This window comes from Chaetodon trifascialis, chromosome 15, assembly GCF_039877785.1.
Source record: "Chaetodon trifascialis isolate fChaTrf1 chromosome 15, fChaTrf1.hap1, whole genome shotgun sequence".
Lineage (NCBI taxonomy): Eukaryota > Metazoa > Chordata > Actinopteri > Chaetodontiformes > Chaetodontidae > Chaetodon > Chaetodon trifascialis.
Genome location: NC_092070.1, coordinates 1204083 through 1226680, shown reverse-complemented (window position 1 = coordinate 1226680; position 22598 = coordinate 1204083). Strand labels below are relative to the sequence as shown.

General features: G+C 42.0%; 1 protein-coding gene across 2 annotated transcripts in view; it reads right to left on the bottom strand.

Annotated features, from left to right (window-relative positions):
* abat (4-aminobutyrate aminotransferase) overlaps positions 1-22598 on the bottom strand; it is a 104903-nt gene that overhangs the window by 68362 nt on the left and 13943 nt on the right. For both annotated transcript variants that reach the window (XM_070980232.1, XM_070980234.1), the window contains 3 exons: positions 11364-11508; positions 2271-2368; positions 2140-2169 (listed from right to left, as the gene is read on the bottom strand). In XM_070980232.1, coding sequence (XP_070836333.1) covers positions 2140-2169; positions 2271-2368; positions 11364-11433 — 198 coding nt within the window. In that variant the 5' untranslated portion in view covers positions 11434-11508. The remainder of the gene's footprint in view (positions 1-2139; positions 2170-2270; positions 2369-11363; positions 11509-22598) is intronic.

Below are 22598 nucleotides of genomic sequence, written 5' to 3'. Positions count from 1 at the left end.
CTACGCAACACTACTAATTGGTTAAATGTTTGACATAACATTAGTGTACTGATGTCCTCATATATTTAAGAATCAGAATCAGAATATGCTTTATGTGTTTTAGTATGAGTGCACATTCAAAAATTGCACTCAGTGTACTTGCATAGGAAAACAGGACTTAGATGAACATGGACAAAAAAAGTATTTCTCAATCTGCTGTTCTTAAATTTCATTTAAATTAGATTAATACTTTGGATAGTCAGTGTAACTCCCCAACAAAAATATTATGATGTTATGTTAAATCCAACATGCCCTTTCATCACCACAATGGATTCCTTGCAAACACTCCCCCTTGACTTCTGTGAAAAAGTACACATTTTTGACACTCACTGGCTGAGTAATTTTTTTCAGTTCCGCCATGTTTAGCTTCATCAGGTTAATGCTTTCATCGACTGATAATAATTGTAGTTAAGCATTTGTTTAAAATGACAGTGACTTACAGTGTTAAAACTAAAAAGTGCACTGAGAGGTCTTGCTAATACAAGCCTGATTCCCAAAAGGTTGTGATACTGTGTAAAACATAAATCAAACAGAATGTAATCAATTGCTAATCCTTTTCAACATGTATTCAATTGAAAAAATTACAAAGGCAAAATACCTATTGTTTTAGCTCATTTCAACTTCACTGAAGCTAATGTAGAAGCAAATTCTCAATAACCACAACAGCACAAATCATTGACATGAAAGTCTCTAATTTAATATACAGTATTTGTTTACTGAGCTACAAAAACTAATTATAAACAAAGTTTTTAAATCCTCCTTCCAAAGTCTTTGTATATACATGTCAAATTGCAGATTTTCTTTTTTGCCACCCACTGTAACTGCACCCCCCGTAGAATTCCGGCTTAAACACCTAAACCTTTCCATAGTTGGAGATTCCAAAACTGCTTAATTCTGACTTCATGGTGGTCAAAATAGCACTATATAAAATACAGTCCATTTACCATCTATAAAAAGATGGTGACTATGCAGGTAAGTAGCATATTTGTGAAATACTGTATATCCTCCTGTCAGTCAATGTCAAATTAGGTGACAGAAGGCAAAACATTCTGACACACAAGTCTTTTAGTTGACATATTATGATGTATCCCTGAGATTGCAAAAGTTGTCCCACACTATGACACACCTCGTGTCATAAAACCAGTTGTTTCCCACATATTTTCATCCCCAACAGCCCATGTCTGTTGACTCAGGCCATTATCAATCTGATATCATTTGGACTGATCCCACCATGAAACTCAGATTCTGCTTTAAAACTTATATATACTATATACAGTAGTGGTTCCCAATTTTTTTTTTTTGCAGGGCCCCCTTTTGTAGATACAAAAAAAAATGCAAAGCGAGTTGAGCATTTGAAGGCACAGAGGCTCGTCTCTCCTAAATACCCACCGTTGTACTGGTGAAGCCGAGGGTGAGATATGACTTGTCATATTTTCTTGTCTTTGTTTTGGTAGTTGACACTTGCTGTACGTTAACCTGGCAGTCGTTTCACAAAATTGTCTCGCTGCCACCAAGTACAGGGGCAGTACAGGTGTCACAAACATATATTTCTTTTGTTTTTATTACTGTACGGATTTCAAGCTTTTTAGTGCTCAGTTGAAGCAGGTAGTCAGTGGATGGAATTATTATGTTAAAAAAAACTACCCATTGTTATTTGTGGACCCAGTGCTTTCCTTTAGTCCTTCAAATATGGCACTGCGGCACTCACAATGACAATTGAAATTTAGTTTTTACATGTGTAAAAACATTTGTGAAAGATGATTTTGCAAATATTTACAAACATATCACTTGTGTAAAAAGAGGCTCCTGGGAGGCTGCAGACTTCTACCAATGAGCTGCATACTCATGTGCGAACAGTGCTACTGTATGTGGAACACCATTGTTAACTCTCAAAGGTTTCATTGACTTAATATATTTGGAGTTCACATCTGGCCACATAAGAAGGATTCTAAAGAGCAAATTGATTCTGATTTGATTTACCCCACAAAACAGTTTAAAATCTACTGGAGAAGCATTTTCATACACTTGGTGTATAACTATACACATCATCATCTACACCACACACATGCACACACACAAATACGCACAATTACAGCTCACCTGAATGTCTCCCAGCTGTTTTGTCAGCGCCTACAGATTGAGGAAAAAAAAAACAAACTTAGTTATAGTTAGTAATACCTAAGGAAGGGATAGAGAATACTGATTTGTGTGTGGGTGCGTCTGTGTGTTACTTGTGATCTTGGGCCAGGAACTGGAGTTTTCATGGAGGGTCCATCATAGTCAAACTCCACCTGGGTCTTCGGTGCTGCCTTGCTGACATATCTGCATGCTGGTAGGCAAAACATAGAAAAGATCATATCCAATAAAATGGAACTTTATTTACCCAGAGGGAAACTGTTATGCAGCAGTAGCAGAACAAAGTAGGAGCAAGTATTATTATAAGCAGTAGTACGAAAAATTACAACCACAGAGTAGTATCCCTCAGCCAATGAGTCAACAGTTGAGCTCATGGTGACTTTGAGCCTTGATCCTAGCCCATCAAAATTTAACCTAGTCATTCTTGATTCCAAATGAACGTTTGTGCCAAATTTGAGGAAATTCTCTCAAGGCATTCCTGAGATATCACGTTCCACCTAATTGAACAGAGGGATGGATGTGACCACAGCTCACAGACCACAGCAACACACACACACACACACACACACACACACACACACACAGATAGATGGATAGACGGATACATAGACAGATATGAGAAGTATCATTATCAAACATGATACAGAAGTATCAGTATCAAACCTTAAGTATAGTATAATTGTAATTGTAATCAGATAGATAATCCAGAGAGAAAGAGAAACTAAACTACAAGAGCAGAACAGAACTGAAATGGACGCTAGAGCCACTGCAGCAGCCCAGGCCTCTGCTGTCCATCTCTCAGTATGATGTGGATGAGTCGTAAAATTTGATTGCCAAAGGAAGAAAGGATGTCCTTGCTCAGTTCTACAACAGGTTCGTTTGGAAGAGCAAATACTGTATCCTCAACCAATATAGGATGGTCCACAATATCAAAAGCATCACTGAGATCTACTATCACCAATACAGATCATTATCCAGCATCACTGTGCATTAACAGGTCACTTAAAACTCTGAGAAGATCTGTTTCTGTTGAATTCAACTGACAGACACCAGACTGAAACTCAGACTGCGCTCATTTTTCATTATTGTGGTTGAACAGCACCTTCTTTAAAATAAGATGGGTATAGCAAGATGTCAATGAATTATTGATATGATAGAGAACACACAAGAATGAATGGAACCAAGCCCATTTTTTAGCAAAGAAGTGAGTACAATGTCAAGGGGACTAAAGGAAGTTTTGATTTTACTAGTCAGATTGGTGAGCTTTTGTAGATGAGTATGAGTATGTATGAAACAGAACAGGAATGAAAAGCAATGCTCACTAAAAGCTTGTACTGGAGAATCCATATCACCATTAGACATAGTAACAGTTTTCTATTCCCTATTAAAATAAAAAAAAGGCAACTGAAAACCCTGCTGCGGAGAGATAGTTTAGGAAGCAAGATTTAATTTCATAATGGCAAGGTAAAAAAAAAAAATTAAAAGAAAAGTAGAAAACAACTATGACCAAAAGTAGAAAAATCAACATCAACACCAAGAATAAAAACAAGGTCCAGAGAATTTCCTCTGATGTGTGTAGGGCCTGTTGGTTAAATGTGTGAGAGTGAAATTAGAAGACTCAGTGATAAGACCGAATCTAACATTTGCATTTGGGAACAAAAAAATAAGTAAACATGTAAATGTTACATGTAAATGTAAACATGTAAACTGTGCGTATAATGCTAGAATAAATTGCAACTGTCTATATAGAAACATATCTGTTGTGCCACATTAAACATCAAGTAACAAATATCCCTTTGAGTATATTAGTATATACAAGGGAAGTATATCCCTTGAAGACCGGCTGCAACATTTGCATGCTTCTACCTTTCGAACTGGATGCGATGTGGGCACATTTTAGATAATGTCATTGTTTTCAAGACACTTGATTGACGAAATGCATTGTTACTCACTGAAATACATGTGGGAAAGGTGAAATGCAGTATAGGATTTGGAATGACAACGGCTGACAACCTGAGTAAGGGGAGGACAATGATGGGAAGTGCAGTAGTTACTTTGAGGACAAAAACCAATTCATTAGAAGATTCAGAACCAGATTATGATATGACTTTTGATCCACTAGCCCAAGGCTCCGTGGGTAAGAGACCTGTTTGAGGAGGAAAAGGCATGCAACTTGTGAAGGTCAAATTTCATATGCCGAACATAGCTGGAGAGAAACTTTGTCTCGCAGTAAGTCAACACCTGTTAAGGTGAAAGAAATGAAAACCTTTATTGGGCTATGTGCCACCATGGGTATTCTTCAGCTTGCATTGATCTGGAGGTGGTAATAAGAGTAATAATAATAATGGTCATAAATTAATGATGAGTCTATGATAATTTCATATGCAAGCAGTGAGAAGGTCAGAGATGCATTTAGGAGCTAGACCATTAAGTCATTTGTAGACAGTGATCAATATTTCGAAATCAATTCTGTATTTTGTCAGAAGAGACCGAAGTACAGTAGGAGTACAGCATTTTGAATGAGCTGAAGCTGTCCTACAGTCTTTTCAGGAAGTCCTGCAAGAAAGGCATTACTGTAAAGCCCTTATTGCCTAGAGGACATGAATCCATGAACCAACTTTCAGCATCTGACTGAGAGAAGGTGGATTTAGCTTTAAAGATAGTTCTTGGGTGGCCTAGTTAGACTTTTGGCTTGTAAAGTTGAGTTTTTAAAGTAAAGCTGTTTTGACAAGTTTTTCAGCATCTTGTGATAAAGAAAATCATTATCTACAATATTTTTTTAAATGATAAAATAAGGTCAGTGTCCACAATGACACCAAAGTTCCTGACCTGTGCGATGCTTGCCAAAGACAGTTGTTTACAATTCTAAAGAGCTTTCCTGTCATCGCATTTGCCTCGATAACAACTTTAAAAATCCAGTTATCAGTATCCTTGATATAATATGACAGTGTGTTAATTGGGCTCAGATCATTGTGAAATAATGAAAACATTTAATTGCCTGCCATCAGCTTACTTATGGTAACATACATTGTGTTTCTTGATAAGTTCGCCCAGAGGCAGCAAGTGCAAATAATAATATTAAAAAAAAAAGAATAATGGGCCTAAAACTGATGGCGGCACAGTGGAGCAGCAAGTAGTGCGTGTGCCTCACAGCAAGAAGGTCACCAGTTTGTTCCCCGGGTCGGGCAGGGCCTTTCTGTGTGAAGTTTGCATGTTCTTCCCGTGCATGCGTGGGTTCTCTCCAGGCACTCTGGCTTCCTCCCACAGACCAAAAACATGCTCATTAGGTTAATTGGTGACTCTAAGATTGTCCTTAGGTGTGAGTGTGTGCGTGAATGGTTGTCTGTCTGTATATGTTGCCCTGCGATCGGCTGGCGACCGGTTCAGGGTGTACCCCGCCTCTCGCCCGTTGACAGCTGGCATGGGCTCCAGCCCCCCCGCAACCCCGAAAAGGGATAGTCGGGTATAGACAGTGGATGGATGGATGGATGGATGGATGGATGGATGGATGGATGGATGGATGGATGGATGGATGGATGGATGGATGGGGCCTAAAAATGATTGATTGAGGAACAGCACAAGATAAAAATTTTTTGCAGGTAAGATTCCCAAGACGAACACTAAAATCACATTTTTTAAGCTATGATAATAACTAGTGCTGTCAGGCGATTAAAAACATTAATCTAATTAATTACAGGATTTGTAATTAATCTTATTAATCGCATTTTAATCTCATATCTGCTAAAGGTCCCCAAATAAAGAATTTGAATTCTAGGACATTACAAAATTGTAGTGCATGACTAATCAATTGAATACACCAAGAAGAGAAGATTTGATATCCACATTTTTATTGGTGAAGTGTGCTTCATAAATGAAATTCAGATGATGCTATCTGAAATGCCTCTTTTAGGCCCTCGTCTTCCACGATTGAAATCGGCCTGCAATCAGCAGCAACCCACTTTGCGATTGAGTTTGTCAGTTTTTCTGTCGTGGTTTTGCTCATTCGTTTTCCTAACTCAGCAAGTGTGGGTTGGCGGAGTGAGCTCACGGTAGCACTAGCAGCACTAGCAGCAACGACATGTTCAGCGTTTAAATGATAATTCAGGCTGGAGCTGTTACGGTGATAGGAAAATTCTTTTTTACACAAGGTACAAATCATTGCGTTCTTGTTAATAGTCCCGTCTTTGTTCTTTTTAGAAATAAACTTGCCGTTCAAAGGTCCAAGTAGGCTTGCCTCGCTCTCCAGTGTCGCATCCATGTCTGTTGTCACCCTGCTTTTGACTAGTGGCGCAGGTAGGATGCGACCTGCCGCTGCAGCCTACAGGTCACTCAAAGGGCCAAATTTAAAATGCTTGCGCATCGACTCATGATTAATTGCGTTAATTTTTATAGCGCGTTAATTTGCAGTGTAATTAATTAATCTAATTAACGCGTTAAACTGACAGCCCTAATAATAACCAGTCCAGAGCTGCGGTCTCCCCATAAAAATATCATGATTTATAGTGTCAAATGCCATAGATTCAGTAATATTAAGATAGAAACTCTACCAATGTCACTATTTATTCTAAAGTCATTAGTAATATTGACCAAGACTGTTTCTATACTGTGGTTGAGGCGAAAGCTAGGTCGATTAACTGTTTATGGACAACTTACATATTATTAATATTTTTGTTTACCAAAGGGAAGTTAGAGATTGTTCTGTAGTTACTAACAATAAATGGGCCTAGAATGGGCTTCTGTATAAGTGGTGCTAACATGCCGAGGTAAGCATATTCAAGTTGCCGTGTTACTGGTAAGATACTTGTGCTGCTCTAGCTCATCCCAGTTAAAATTGCTATATTCTTTATTACAGTGGTTAATTACCCACTATCCGTTTTAACTGGCACTTAAAATTAAACCTTGTTACTTCAAAGAATCCTCTTTTATCAGACCATCATTTAATAACTTTTAAAATTCTAGATGTCCATCTGATAATGCTGTAGTTAAATGTAAGCTATTCTAACAGCATCTGATTCAATGCCATGTCTGGATATAACTGAGGACCTCTATGTGTTATGCGCTCCTCAGCCTGCTGGTGGTGGGCTGTAAGGTGACTAACCTTTTTCATTTGCTCCGCCCTTTTTAAGGTGGAGACGGAGGGTTCCTGATTGGGGGCAGGTCTTAAAAGGCGCTGCGGGACCTGTCTCACTCTCTCTCCTTCCTGGGAAGCAGCAGGAGCTGCAGCAGATTTCAGTTGTGTAGATATGTTGTTTTCAGTTCGTTTTTCTCTGATGGGTCCAGTAGTCCTGTTTTCGCGGCTTTATTTCCTTTGAGGGTTTAGTTGTTATGTTTGTAGGGTAGAGGAAGGATCCTGGATCCGACGGCCCTATGTGGGTTGGTCTGGAGCTCCTTCCTTCCCTTTTGTTTAGTTTGGCTGGCCCATCAGTTCTTTTGTTTGGTTGAGGTTGATGTTTTTTTTGGTGGACTGGTTTATTTGTATTAATAAACTTATTTTTTGGCTGCTGCTAAAAAAAAACCCTCCTCATTTTTATTATGTTAGACCTCCTTGGGTGAGCCTTTTTAGGGGGTCGTAACATACGATAACTTTAGTCCCTCTGAAATTGATCATCTTGTTCATAGTGCTGCACGCTCACTGAGTATGACACCCGAATTTATTGCCCCTCTAAAAAGAAGATAGGAAAAAGCACGTTATAAAAGATAAACAAAATAACAAAATAGTAGGCTAAGCCGATCTTCCAAGTGGTCCCTGAACACAACACACACATCATCAATGTATCATGGCAGTTGTCAATAAAACAAAAGTTGATGAGTGTCGTGCTTTCCAAGAGAAATTAACAAAGGCAAGCCAGTGTGCCTAAGTTAGTTTGTAGGGATGTGCAGTTATGAAAAAGGTCAATCTCAAGAGCCATTACAGCTGGAAACATGCTAAACTGGATGAGATGCAAGGAAAAATGCAGTTGGATGGTTGTGCTCTTCGGCAGAGTTTGGGTGCCCAAACTCAAGACTACATTTTGAGAATGTTATGCAGGCAAGTTTTGTGGTGAGCATAGAAATAGCTAATATGCTGAGAACTCAATCAGAAGGAGGATTTATGAAGGAGTGCCGTGTTGCTGCTACAGAGCTGTCCTATTACTTTATCTAGTGTGGAGACTTTTGGCTGGTTGTAAGACCACTTTGCACAGTAGAGCTTTACTGCTGAAATTGCAGCTTGTAACAAACTGTTGTTTGTAGATTCCCCTTTCAAGTTTTATGACTTGATATAAGTTGCATTGTGCACCTTCACTTGGGTGGGCCAAAATGGAAGAAACAATTAACTTAAGGTTACTGGTAATACCTATTTGAAAAATGATATTATACTTTAAATCATGACAGTTGCTCACATGGCTTAAAGGATAAATGTCAATTGCAATGAAATTCAACTGTAGCCCATTACATTCTTTTAAAAAGCCTACAATAGTGCAGCTATTAGTGCAGCTATACAAACCTCTTCCTAGAGAATATTTTCTATTGTCTAGTTCCCCTTGCTAATACATCCTTTATTATTATTATTGGTGGGAAAAACTGGGTATTTCTGTAAAGTCATATAGTCTTGGGAATACACTGTAGCAATATATACTTCTCTTAAATATTAGGAGCAGCTGTGGCTCATCCACGTATCCGAAGGTTGGTGGTTTAATCTCTGGCCTCGGCAGTCTACATGTTGAAATATCCTTTGGTAAGATACTAAACTCCAAATTGCTCCTGATGCTGTGCCATCGATGTGTGAGTGTGTGTGAATGGTTAAAAGCTTGTAAAAAGCAGGTGGCCTAGCAATCCTATGAATGTCTGCAAATGGGTGAATGCAGAGTTGTGTTGTAAAAGAGTTCGGAGTGGTCATCAGACTAGGAAAGCGTTATACAAATTGAGTCCATTTACCATCCATTTTGATATTGTAGCCCAACCAAAATTTGAAAGGAAGACAGAAAGAAAAACAGAAAGACGAAAGGATCTAAACACAGAGAGAGAATGAAAGAACCTAATCATTGATGCAGTCATGCAGTGGAATTTGGCCTGGGAAAAGGGGTCATCAGCTCTTAAAGGTTATTCTTTGTCTGGGGTGACTCCCAGGGATATATGACTGTGCTCAAATAAAGGTTTTAGTCCGACATTCCTCACTGAGGATGGATAGGCTTGCTGCCAATCATCCTTGTTGTAAAGCTGTGTGTTTCCCCACTGCAAAATAATGTATGGTTGTGTGGATCTTGGTCAGTCAGATTTCACCATTTAGACAAATTTCCTACTCCAGGACTCTTAATTAATATGGATTTTGAGTTGCTTTAATCCCTAAATGGCTCCTGTCGTGCTGTTGATGACTGAGAAGTGTTCACAGACATTAAACTAAACTTGTATCATTTTCATTAACAATGTCAGCAGACTGGTCTATTGATGATTGACAGGAGAGAGGACCTTTGAGACACAAGGCATTCTGATTAGGTCGGTAAAACATTTACACTGACTAAATAACGCTGCTCTATTTTCACTGAAACATGGGTTCATTTTCATCCCTGAGAACATCAGAACTATTAATGATGTCATATTTTGTGCTGATATTTTATGGAAAATTGCTAAAAAAAACCAAAAAAAAAAAAAAAAAAAAAACACTCAAGTTCACCTGCATAAGGAAGCTGTGGCTCAGGAGGTAGAGCAGGTCATCCACCAATCAGAAGGTTGGTGGTTCAATAGCCTTGGGCAAGCCATTGAACCCAAACTATGCTGTGTCATCTGTGCGTGTGAATGGGAGAATGTGGCATGTGTTGTAAAGTGTGTGTTGTATATATTTACCATTTGCTCAAAATATTAAAATAAAGTCTGAAATTAGTTGCAACACATACCTCACTGTGTGGTTCAGATGTAGGAGGGCTATTAGCTATATTAAAGGGATGCATAGGAACACTTTTTCTGCATTTCTCTTTTCAAAATCTGATATGGTCAAATTTACTGATGATGCAGATTTCTCACAAATTAACTGCTAAATACCCTCCAGAATCCAGAACGCTGCAGCACATGTTCTGACAAAAACGAGGAAAAGAAATCACATTTCTCTGATATTAGCCTTTCTGCACTGGCTCCCTGTAAAATCCAGAACAGAATTTAAAAGAACACTGTGTTCTCAGAATGCAGGCTTTGTTATGGTTCCTAAAGTCTCTAAAAGGAGAATGGGAGCCAGAGCCTTTAGGTATCAAGCTCCTCTCCTGTGAAACTGTCTTCCAGTCTTTGTCCAGGAGGCATCGTCTTTACATTTATGAGTAGGCTTAAAACTTTCCTTTTTGAAAAATCTTATAGTTAGGGCTGGCTCAGGCTTACCTTGTTCAAGCCCCTAGTTATGCTGCTATAGGATTAGACTGTCAGGGTCAGACTGTCTTCTAGTGATCTGTATATATCTGTACAAAAATCACACATATTAATATATCATATATGTATATACTGCCCTGCAATCGGCTGGCGACCGGTTCAGGGTGTACCCCGCCTCTCGCCCATTGTAGCTGGGATAGGCTCCAGCCCCCCGCAACCCCGAAAGGGATAGGCGGTATAGATAATGGATGGATGGATGGATGTATATACTATTCTCTCTCTCTCTCTCTCTCTCTCTCTCTCTCTCTCTCTCTCTCTCTCTCTCTCTCTCTCTCTCTCTTTCTTTCTTTCTTTCTGCCTGTTAAAAGGAAGTTTTTCTCACCACGAGAGTGGTGCTTGCTCATGATGGAATCCCTGGGTCTCTGTAGATAAAGAGTTTGGTCTGTACCAGCTCTATGTGGAAGTGTTCTGAGAAAAATTCTGTTGTGATTTGGCATAATATAAATACAACTGAATTGAATTGCATTGAATCACACTCTGCTGTTACTTGACCTTTACCACGGAGAATTTAAGATTAATTCAGCAAATAAAATAAAGGACGCTTAAGTGGTCTTTACTGCCTGTAAAGTAAACACTCTTCATAAAAGTTATAAAATGGCTGAAGAAGCAAAATAGACAAATAGAAATTGCTAGTAAGTCCTTCAGCATTTATAGTGAAGGAATAAGATACTGACTGTTCTAACATTTCAAGGTTAAAAAGACATTTGAACTAAAGCAACACGTCATTACTTGGTGAAAAGCTACATACTGATTGGATTTAAAAGGATGTGGTTTTAGTGGAAGAGTGTTGGACTTACCTGGAGCACTGAGCCACAAGCTTTTCTGCAGGGAGAGGGCAAAGTGACGGCTGATTAAGGGGGATGCCATGACGAAACTGTCAACAACAGGAAGAAGTGCAAGAGAGAGGCAGTAACTGCCCTCAGTGTAGCTTCACCAAGTCACCTATAGGAAGAGAGACAGAGGTAGTGGGGATTAATAAGATGTGAAGTGGAGAAGAGAAAGCCAATGGGCTGTTCAATCCACAAACTAAACAAGACAAAATTCAAAAACTGGAATTCTGAGGACATTCGATATGTTCCAGTTCAGGCTTTCTAACGGGCTCGTCCAAAGTCCTGCAGTTGGTCTAAGACAGAGTCTTTTTTTCTGGCGCACAGCCCCCTTAAAATACAGCAATTGGAAGTGGACCTCTGCCTTATATTAAAGAAACCAACACTGACTGCTGCAGTCATGATGCAAAGTGCAGTCTCCTGTGCAAAAACCACAACTTAGTACACTAAGTTTTAGCTGTACTGTACTGTGATGAAATATTGCTTTTGATTGTTTTTTCAACTAACTATTCTAACCCAGTACACACATTTTAGTCAATGCAACATCTGCAAAACACTGCAACATCTACAGTTGATTGCATTTCAGGTTTTAGTGTTGTCTGCTGAGCATCTGAAATGTGTGATGAAAACATATACATCAAAGCAATGTAAAATTGATGTAGGGGAAATGGATTAGTGATTAGTGCACAATAGTTTCGCAGGTATCATCCTGTGCTGTAGTAGTATCATTCTGCAAACCCTGGTTATTTGAGTATCCACCCATCAACATGAACATGGTCAGTACTGTCAACTTACTTCTGCTCAGCTCCAGTACCACCTGTTCTTACACATACTTTCAATCCCAAATATAGATATGTTGCACAATTTCTTCTTTAAGATAACCATGACTGTTTTAAAATAAATTTAACAAATCTAAAATGCATTTACAACTCTGAAAGTGTCAAATGAGGTGTTAAATAAGATACAGAAATGTTTATGTGCAGCAGTGTGCTCTTTGTAAAATGCAAAGCATAGTTTTCATTTTCTTGGCAAGATCCTCACTGGAAGTTGTAGAAGAGCCAACAAGATGAGTGGATGAGTTCCAGAAGAGTGAATACACTATCATTGTCATGCCTCCTGAAACTACAGCTGAAGACAGATCTGAACCCTCTCCCAGACACACCTAAATCTTTTTGTTCCTTTAAAATCTGACTACTGAGGTAGAGGTGCTGGATAAGGTACAGTCACATTATTTATCCTTAATAAATATAAGGTACATCATCATTTTCATATACAGGCTTTGGGGTACTTTATAATGAACCATTAATGTTTGAATCCCAGACAAACATTAATGTTTATTGTTTTGTCTTTTCTGTCTGCTGTTTGAGTCCTTATTTAAGATGAAGAAAGCTGGAGTTCATGCCAACGCCATCCCGTTTGGATACTATAACAAGGTCAAGGCCTAACACTTCCAGATTTTGACATATAGCTAGCTTGTAAAGAGATACCTAAAGCTCAAAAGACCACTTGCCTGGCATTTTCTTAAATATCTCACTGGAGGGTTCATAAGGTGCTTGAAATGCTTGAATTAAAGGGGAAAATCTGAAATGCCTTGAAAATAGGCCCATTTTTAACAAAGTGCTTAAAGTGTTGGACATGTTCCGGAACTTCTGTGTGTGTGCATGCGCACATAGGGACAGAACTCCACTGTGCACGATATAGAGAGCAGAGGAGAATTGTAAACACACCACCATGTAGAGACAGAAATGACATGCCATCGTGCAAATAAGATTAAAACCATATGGCTACTGTTTGTTAAATAAAAGGACAAGGTATAGACCTGTTCTACAGGAAAGGTATCCTTAAATGACTTCTGTTATGATCTGGCGCTATATAGAAAATAAAATTAAATAAAATTACTTTTTTTGGAGGGGGGCCGCACGAGGGTGCTGGGGGGGCATAATATAATGGTAGGGGGAAACATGGTAGGGAAATTCCACCTGTCCCTTCTTCTTCACTTTAATGTGCTCTCCCTTTCCTTTCCTGTTTTACATAGTCTATCTATGCACTTCAACTTTGTGGTTGTCTGAATATTATTAATAGAGTAGGCTAGTGCAGGGGGGCAGAGACTTGTGAATGTAGTAGGCCTACTTGCTACTACACTAATGTTTATCAAATTCTAACAACAAGAGCTCCGTGTTTTCTAAGCACTTAGTCTTGTAACTATTTTGTCCTCAGTAGTGATCTCAACAGTTAACTGTTTAATTGCTGAGAAGTTACACTAGTTACACATGTATGTCTTTTGGTTCACTTGCATGCATACACACACACAGACACAGACACACACACACACACACACACACACACACACAAACTAACAACTAATGGCTACGCTTAGCCTGGGACTAACATCTCCCTTGGCATGTGGCTAACAGGTAAAGATGTATAGGGATAAAATGACTCCCAAACAAATAAAAGTTATTTAATTCACACAAACACAATACACAAATAAATGCAAAGTGATTTGTATCTGAAAATCTGTATTTATATCTGTGCCTCTAATTTACTACTTCTTTGTCATTATTTATACAATTTAGCAGTTTTCAATGGAAATATATTTGTCAATTTCCACCTATTTGTGCAAATTCTTTTGAGATTTTTTTCCCACAAAATCCACAAATGTATCTGTAAACCATAATTTAAATGAGTGCTAAGTCAGTTGAAAATATATCTGTAAATAAAGGCCTCTCATTTACAACCCCATATCATCACATAACTATTTGTACAAATATGTGTCATATTTGTATGAGAGCATCCGTATATGCATGCATTGTGTCATGATATTCATTCACCTTCAATTAATTAGAAATCAAACCTAGTTCAATCCTAGTTACCTGCTTATGATGGGAAGGGACAGCAGCAGCACGGCTAGCTAAATAGCACTGACCAAAGAGGAGTATGTCCTTTCATTGCTATTTTGGATAATGCACTTTTTATCAGCAGGACGTTTTTGTTCTGCAAAGTCACTGCATCCATAACTTTGTGAACATGACAAGTAAACAGCATCTAAGCTCCGCCTTCAGAGCGGGCAGTGCTTTGAGCTGAAGCCAACTGCTTGGATCAGAGATGACACAGGACTCAAGATATAAGTAAATAATGTCAAGCTAACCTCGTCCTTACTTTAGTTAGGTCTGGTTCAGAAATCGTCGTTCTGAATGCAAGATGAGAGGCATTTGGTGGTTCTCAGTCTGCAACCTGACCTACTATAGTTTGTCCAACTGGGCAATGTTCTGTCTGAGACCGTGGAAAGTAGTACAGGAGCACCACAGGGGACTGTTCTGTCTCCTTTTCTTTTCACCTTGTACACCTCAGACTTTCAATTCTTCATCATGCCACCTACAGAAGTTTTTGGACGACTCAACGGTGGTAGGGTGTATAAAGGATGGATGAGAGGAGGAATACAGAGCAGTGGTGGACGATTTTGTGGAATGGTCTGGTAGATATCAGCTGCTGCTTAAGGTGGCCAAGACCAAGGAGATGGTCACTCATTTCAGAAGGAAAAGGACGACCACACAACCACTGTGTATTCGGGGGGAGAATATCACAGTGGTGGAGGACTACAAATACCTCGGAGTGCACCTTGACAACACATTGAACTGGAAAACTAACATCAACGCCCTTTACAAGAAGGGGATGAGCAGACTATTTCTGAGGAGGCTCAGATCATTCAACGTATGCAGCAAGACATTGGAGATCTTCTACCAGTCTGTTGTTGCCAGAGCTCTCTTCTTTGCTGCAGTGTACTGGGGCAGCAGCATCGGAGCCAGTGAGACCAGCAGACTGAACAAACTGATCAGGAAAGGCGACTCCGTTATTGGCTGCAAACTAGACACTTTTGAGGAGGTGGTGGAATGGAGGACACTGGACAGACTATCATCCATCATGGATAACCCTGAGCATCCTTTTTACCACCTCTTGGACAGACAGCGGAGCTCCTTCTCCAATAGACTGCTCCAGCTCTGCTGTCACAAGGACAACTTCAAGAAATCATTCCTGCCACGAGCCATCACACTGTACAATTGCAACTTAAACATTTAATCCACCAAACTCACAGACCCGAATATTTTCTACAGTTTACATTTATTTATCATCTGAAACTGCACAATTTTTTTGCTGTAAATATTTGTTGATATACTTACTTACGTTGTATTTTTAGTTATATTCTTATTTTTAACAAACTGCTGTATATTTTTTGTTACTTCTTTGTTACTTTTTTGAACTGTTGTACACATTCTGTGTCTGTCTGTATGTTTAATTGCTACTGCAACAAAATAATTTCCCGAATGTCGAAAGTCAGCCAACTTATCATTAGCATTACAACAGCAGGCCAAGTTGCTAAGCTACTAGCTTCTTGGTTGTTTAACGTATAAATATGTTTCTGTGAAGCCAACATTACTAGGTTTGTGAACACAATTCCAATTTCTCTCTCTGTTATCTCAGAAGATCTTTGTTACATGATCCATTTGACAATCTGTAACCAACCAGCAGGCTCACACTGGATGAAAAGTCACATTTTCGTCAATTTCCGTCACTGTAAATTGCCGTGGAAGTTCTCTCTCAGCCACTGTGACCATGAGGTGTTAAAATGCAAATGTAAATGCTGCAAAGGTATACAAATGCAAATTGGGATTTTGTGTGTGTGTGTGTGTGTGTGTGTGTGTGTGTGTGTGTGTGTGTGTGTGTGTGTGTGTGTTCTGTGCCTACAGAATACAAAGATTTTTTTTTTCATGAGGATTTAAAAGTGTGTTTAAATAATTTTATAGGTTACATACAGGATAAGTGTCCTGACTCTCAAAGGTCTTTAATTTTCTACTTAAATTGCTAAATCAAAATTCTGAAAATTAAAGCATCTACAGTTCTTGGACACTAGTCACAATTTTTCGCATTTTGCCACCACAACACCAGATGAACAATGCTTGTGTGATTAGCTTGCAAAATTCCAGCAGAGTAAGTCCACTGATGATTCTTTAAGTAGGAATAAAAAGGGAATACACCAAAGTAACTTTTCTTTTTTTTATTTTCGATGATGTCACTTTAAAGAAGTTTACATGTTTTAGAAAATATTCAGGTACAAAAATAGAAAATCAAAGTACCTTACAAAATCACAGCATGTTTTTCATTCTACGCAACAAAAATGGTCTCGCGAGAAATTCCGAGGGCGCGACCTCGCATATGATTGGACGCCTCCTCTGACGCCATGATGTCGGCAGAAAACGACCTCGGCACGTCTGTGAACGCGAATCGAGCTTGGATTACAACAGTTACTTTTCGGGTCCTGCTAAACTTTAACTCTGTTCATACAATGGCTGGACGTCGTCTTCAGTTCATCCCAGAAGGCACTCCTCTGCGACGAGTGGACGGCCTGGCTGCGGAGCAACCATATCCAGAAAGTCCAAACAATTTAGAGAAGAAACTGCTGAGCGTCTTCAGTGGATTGTCTCGGCTGCTAACGTACCTGAGCGCGCAGTTGGCGAGGAGAATGACCGAGATAAAAGCCAGACTGCTCGCTCTGGAGGAGCAGCCCCGACCGAACTGCAGCGGCGGAGACGAAGAGACGGGTGCGTAAGTTACGTAAGTAACGTTAGCATTTAGTACCACATTGTGCAGTTTTTAGGGCGCCAAACCTTTATTATTCTTATTGCACTACGTTCCGAACGTTTGGTAATCGTTCACGTTACATTTAACATTACAATGTATTTTGTATTTTAAAGGAAAAGGTGCGACGTCTGCACAATAGACGGACACGACAGGCGATATGAACCTGAGCAGGGGTAAGTTAATAAAATACACAGGAAATATTCTGCAGAATATAAGTAAACATAAACGTTGCATGACCTGTTTGTACTTTTTGCGTTTTACAAACTAAACTCGCCCCACAACGAAACGGTGACGTCATATTTGATGGCGACTTAAAACTGGGAGTCCAGACATGGATGGTGTGGACAGCAGTCTTTTAAACCCTTTCTGTTGTTTCTTGTTGTTGTTTTTACTGAAGCCTGTCTTAATTATTTCAAACCAATATATATTTTCTTCCAGCGGCCTGTCAGACATATTATGAGATGGTGTGGAGGTTTCCGCCTTCCCGTAGGCCCACCACCCGCAGGAAGGATCAGAAGGGGCCGGTGATGTGGAATGGGTAGCAGTCGTGGGCGGGGGCCCCGACGACCCAAATCCTGGACAACGACTCTGGCTATGGGGACATGGAATGTCACCTCACTGTGGGGGAAAGAGCCTGAGCTAGTGCGGGAGGTTGAGCGGTACCGGCTAGAGATAGTCGGGCTCACCTCCACGCACAGTCTGGGCTCGGGAACCCAAATCCTTGAGAGAGGCTGGACTCTCTTCTACTCTGGAGTTGCCCGCGGTGAGAGGCGGCGAGCTGGTGTGGGCTTGCTTATAGCCCCCCAGCTCAGCCGCCATGTGTTGGAGTTCTCCCCGCTGAGCGAGAGGGTCGCTTCCCTGCGCCTTCGGGTTGGGGATAGGTCTCTCACTATTGTTTCGGCCTACGGGCCGAACAGTAGCGTAGAGTACCCGGCCTTCTTGGAGTCCCTGGGAGGGGTACTGGAAAGTGCTCCAACCGGGGACTCCATTGTTCTGCTGGGAGACTTCAATGCTCATGTGGGCAGCGACAGTGACACCTGGAGGGGAGTGATTGGGAGGAACGGCCTCCCCGATCTGAACCCGAGTGGTGTTCTGTTATTGGATTTCTGTGCTAGTCACAGTTTGTCCATAACGAACACCATGTTCAAGCATAAGGGTGTCCATCAGTGCACGTGGCACCAGGACACCCTAGGCCGGAGGTCAATGATCGACTTTGTAGTCGTATCATCTGACCTTCGGCGGTATGTCTTGGACACTCGGGTAAAGAGAGGGGCTGAGCTGTCAACTGATCACCACCTGGTGGTGAGTTGGATTCGCTGGCAGGGGAAGAAGCGGGACAGACTTGGCAGACCCAAACGTACCGTGAGGGTCTGTTGGGAACGTCTGGCGGAACCCGCTGTCAGGGAAGTTTTCAACTCCCACCTCCGGGAGAGCTTCAACCAGATCCCAAGGGAGGTTGGAGACATTGAGTCCGAATGGACCATGTTCTCCACTTCCATTGTTGATGCAGCCGTCCATAGCTGTGGCCGTAAAGTCGGCGGTGCCTGTCGTGGCGGCAACCCCCGAACCCGGTGGTGGACACCGGAAGTAAGGGATGCCGTCAAGCTGAAGAAGGAGTCCTATCGGGCCTGGTTGGCTCATAGGACTCCTGAGGCAGCTGATGGGTACCGGCAGACCAAGCGTGCGGCAGCTCGGGCGGTTGTAGAAGCAAAAACTCGGGTCTGGGAGGAGTTCGGGGAGGCCATGGAGGAGGACTACCGGTTGGCCTCGAGGAAATTCTGGCAAACCGTTCGGCGCCTCAGGAGGGGGAAGCAGCTTTCTGTCAACACTGTTTACAGTGGAGGTGGGGAGCTGTTGACCTCGACTGGGGATATTGTCGGGCGGTGGAAGGAATACTTCGAGGATCTCCTCAATCCCTCTGTCATGTCTTCCGTAGAGGAAGCAGAGACTGGGGACTTGGAGGTCGATTCATTCATCACCGGGGCTGAAGTCACTGAGGCAGTTCGCAAGCTCCTCGGTGGCAAAGCGCCGGGGGTGGATGAGATCCGCCCTGAGTACCTCAAGTCTCTGGATGTTGTAGGACTGTCTTGGTTGACACGCCTCTGCAGCATCGCGTGGCAGACGGGGACAATGCCTCTGGACTGGCAGACTGGGGTGATGGTCCCTCTTTTTAAAAAGGGGGACCGGAGGGTGTGTTCCAACTATCGGGGGATCACACTCCTCAGCCTCCCTGGTAAAGTCTATTCCAGGGTACTGGAGAGGAGAATCCGGCCGATAGTTGAACCCCGGATTCAAGAGGAACAATGCGGTTTTCGTCCTGGCCGTGGAACACTGGACCAGCTCTATACCCTCCACAGGGTGCTTGAGGGTTCATGGGAGTTTGCCCAAACAGTCCACATGTGCTTCGTGGACTTGGAGAAGGCATTCGACCGTGTCCCTCGCGTCATTCTGTGGGAGGTGCTCCAGGAGTATGGGGTTGGAGGCCCTCTGTTGAGGGCTGTACAGTCCCTGTACAACCGGAGCAGGAGCTTGGTCCGCATTGCCGGCAGTAAGTCGGACCTGTTCCCAGTGCATGTTGGACTCCGGCAGGGCTGCCCTATGTCACCGGTTCTGTTCATCATTTTTATGGACAGGATTTCTAGGCGCAGCCGGGGGCCGGAGGGGGTTCGGTTTGGGGGCCGGCAGATTTCGTCTCTGCTTTTCGCGGATGATGTTGTCTTGTTGGCTTCCTCGAGCCAGGACCTTCAGCATGCGCTGGGGCGGTTCGCAGCCGAGTGTGAAGCAGCTGGGATGAGAGTTAGCACCTCCAAGTCCGAGGCCATGGTTCTCGACCGGAAAAAGGTGGCTTGCTCCCTTCAGGTTGGAGGAGAGTTCCTGCCTCAAGTGGAGGAGTTTAAGTATCTTGGGATCCTGTTCACGAGTGAGGGAAGGATGGAACGTGAGATTGACAGGCGGATCGGTGCAGCGGCTGCAGTAATGCGGTCGCTGTATCGGTCTGTCGTGGTAAAGAAGGAGCTGAGCCGAAAGGCGAAGCTCTCGATTTACCGGTCAATCTACGTTCCTACCCTCACCTATGGTCATGAACTTTGGGTCATGACCGAAAGAACGAGGTCCCGGATACAAGCGGCTGAAATGAGTTTCCTCCGCAGGGTGGCGGAGCGCTCCCTTAGAGATAGGGTGAGGAGCTCTGTCACCCGGGAGGAGCTCAGAGTAGAGTCGCTGCTCCTCCGCATCGAGAGGAGTCAGCTGAGGTGGCTCGGGCATCTCTATCGGATGCCCCCTGGACGCCTCCCTAGGGAGGTGTTCCAGGCATGTCCCACCGGGAGGAGGCCCCGGGGAAGACCCAGGACACGCTGGGGTGACTACGTCACTCGGCTGGCCTGGGAACGCCTCGGGATCCCCCCGGAAGAGTTGGAGGAAGTGTCCGGGGAGAGGGAAGTCTGGGCGTCCCTGCTCAGACTGCTCCCCCCGCAACCCGGCCCCGGATAAGCGGAAGATAATGGATGGATGGATGGTGTGGAGGAGCTTCAGGTATGCCCAGCCAGCTCTTTCAGTTCAGGCAGCAGCTGTGAAGATTTCAGCTCGCAGCAGACAAAGAAGGAAGGGGTAAGAGTCCCATGAATGCTGCTTTATTTTCACAACAATGTAAAAATGGGCTGAATTTTATTTATTAGCTGCATTGTTTTTGACAAACATGCTCACATATGTTATTATGTGTTATTGTTTCTTAGCAGTACTAATATTATATTAACACCTGTATTTACAGCTGCTGGAAGCAAGAAGGAGTGTCCTAGCTCTCCAAACTCTGCCAGACACTGCAAGATCGGCTGGAGAGCAACCCAAAGTATGTGGCGACACACCGCAAGAGGCTTTGCATCGAGTCCCCTTCAAACTGACAGGCGCCACCTCAGTATGACCCAGAGGCAGCAAAGAAGCATTTCCAAAGGCCTTAGACTCTTTTTCATGCACCATGGACGAGCGGCATGGCCCAACCCAGAGACTCTTATCAGTGAACCCCTCTGCACATTTCCTTGCTTTTTTCCCCCAGTAGTCATGATTTTACTTGGTTGATCCTTGTTAATGTGTGTGTCACGATTTCATTAAAGACTTTTTTTCTAAATGTTTCTGTCAGCTGTGTTCTTTGTATTCTACTGTGTGGTAGTGTAGAAGGTGGATCACCAAATAAATCAATGAATCATCAATCAAATTAAAAATATATATATATCATTTATATTTTATATATATATATAAATATAACAATATAATAACAATTTTTAATATATTAATTTATTATATAGTATTTAATTTAATATGTATTTATTATTATTATTATTATTATTATTATTATTATTATTATTATTTGTGGCGCACAGATGACCAATAGCAGCAGAGTTGTCATCCAATCACATGATCACTCACTCATGTGATTGGAGTTGCTATCCAATCACATGATGGTTTCCTTTTAAAATGCCTGTGGAATCATCCAATGGTTGTTTGTGAAGTCAGCAGGCCAGCCTGAGTAGATCAACGTCGGTAGCATTCATGTGCTAATTAGAGCTATTCGCACCTTCGCGAAGGCGCGATTAACCACGCCCCCCGCCGACAGATGGTTCATTTCCGACAATTTTCAGAGCCGGCGAAGTTCCCCGTAAACTTGCCGTAAATCGCCGAAAATCAACGAAATTCGCGGGGATTTACGGGTCGAAAATGTGTTTTTTCATGCAGTGTCAGATAAGAAGAAGAAGAAGAAGAAGAAGAAGAAGAAGAAATGTACTTTATCACACATAGTTAGTTGCAAACTACATGCACACACGCCATGCTTCCATGAAATTATTTTTTCCGCCTTTGACCCATCCTTGGTCAGTCCTTCCTCCGCGGCAGACCGGGAGCAATGGGCTGCCAGCCGACAGCGGCGCCCGGGGACCCAACTCTGTTCGTCACCATTGGTCAGGTGGTGATCTTCTTGCTTGTTTCTAGTGGGGGTTATTTAAGGAGGATACCCTGGGTGAACATGGGGAGAACATTCAAACTCCACACAGAAAGGCCCCTTTTTCCTCAAGCAGGCACCGAAGGCATGGTGGAGGACACGCCACCAGCGCCCACAGTGGGATTCAAACCAGGACCTTCTAGCTATGAGGCGACAGTGTTACCACTTGTTCCACCATGCCACCAACATTACCAATATTGTTTCCAGAATCATTCATTCTGAAGTCAAACTTTTGTCAACCCTTGGGACGAAGTCTTTTTTAGCATGGAAGAGCTTTGTGGGCTTGTAACAAGATGCGTCCTTTGAGAAGTAGCATAGAAACAGGCTACCTGACACAGTTGTTCGGTTATTGCTAGAGAGTCACTATTGTTTGGATCTTCTCAGTCAGATCATTTCATTGAATCATTTTACGAATCTCGTATTTAATGCTCTTAGTACTACTGATCCAAAAAAGTCCAATGGGGCTGATCAGTTAGAACCAAGGCTCTTACTATAAGCAAATCAATTTGTAGTTAAATGCTTAACTTCTGACTCCTGACTCCACATTCCTGAACTGTGATAGACAGCCTACATCACACCTT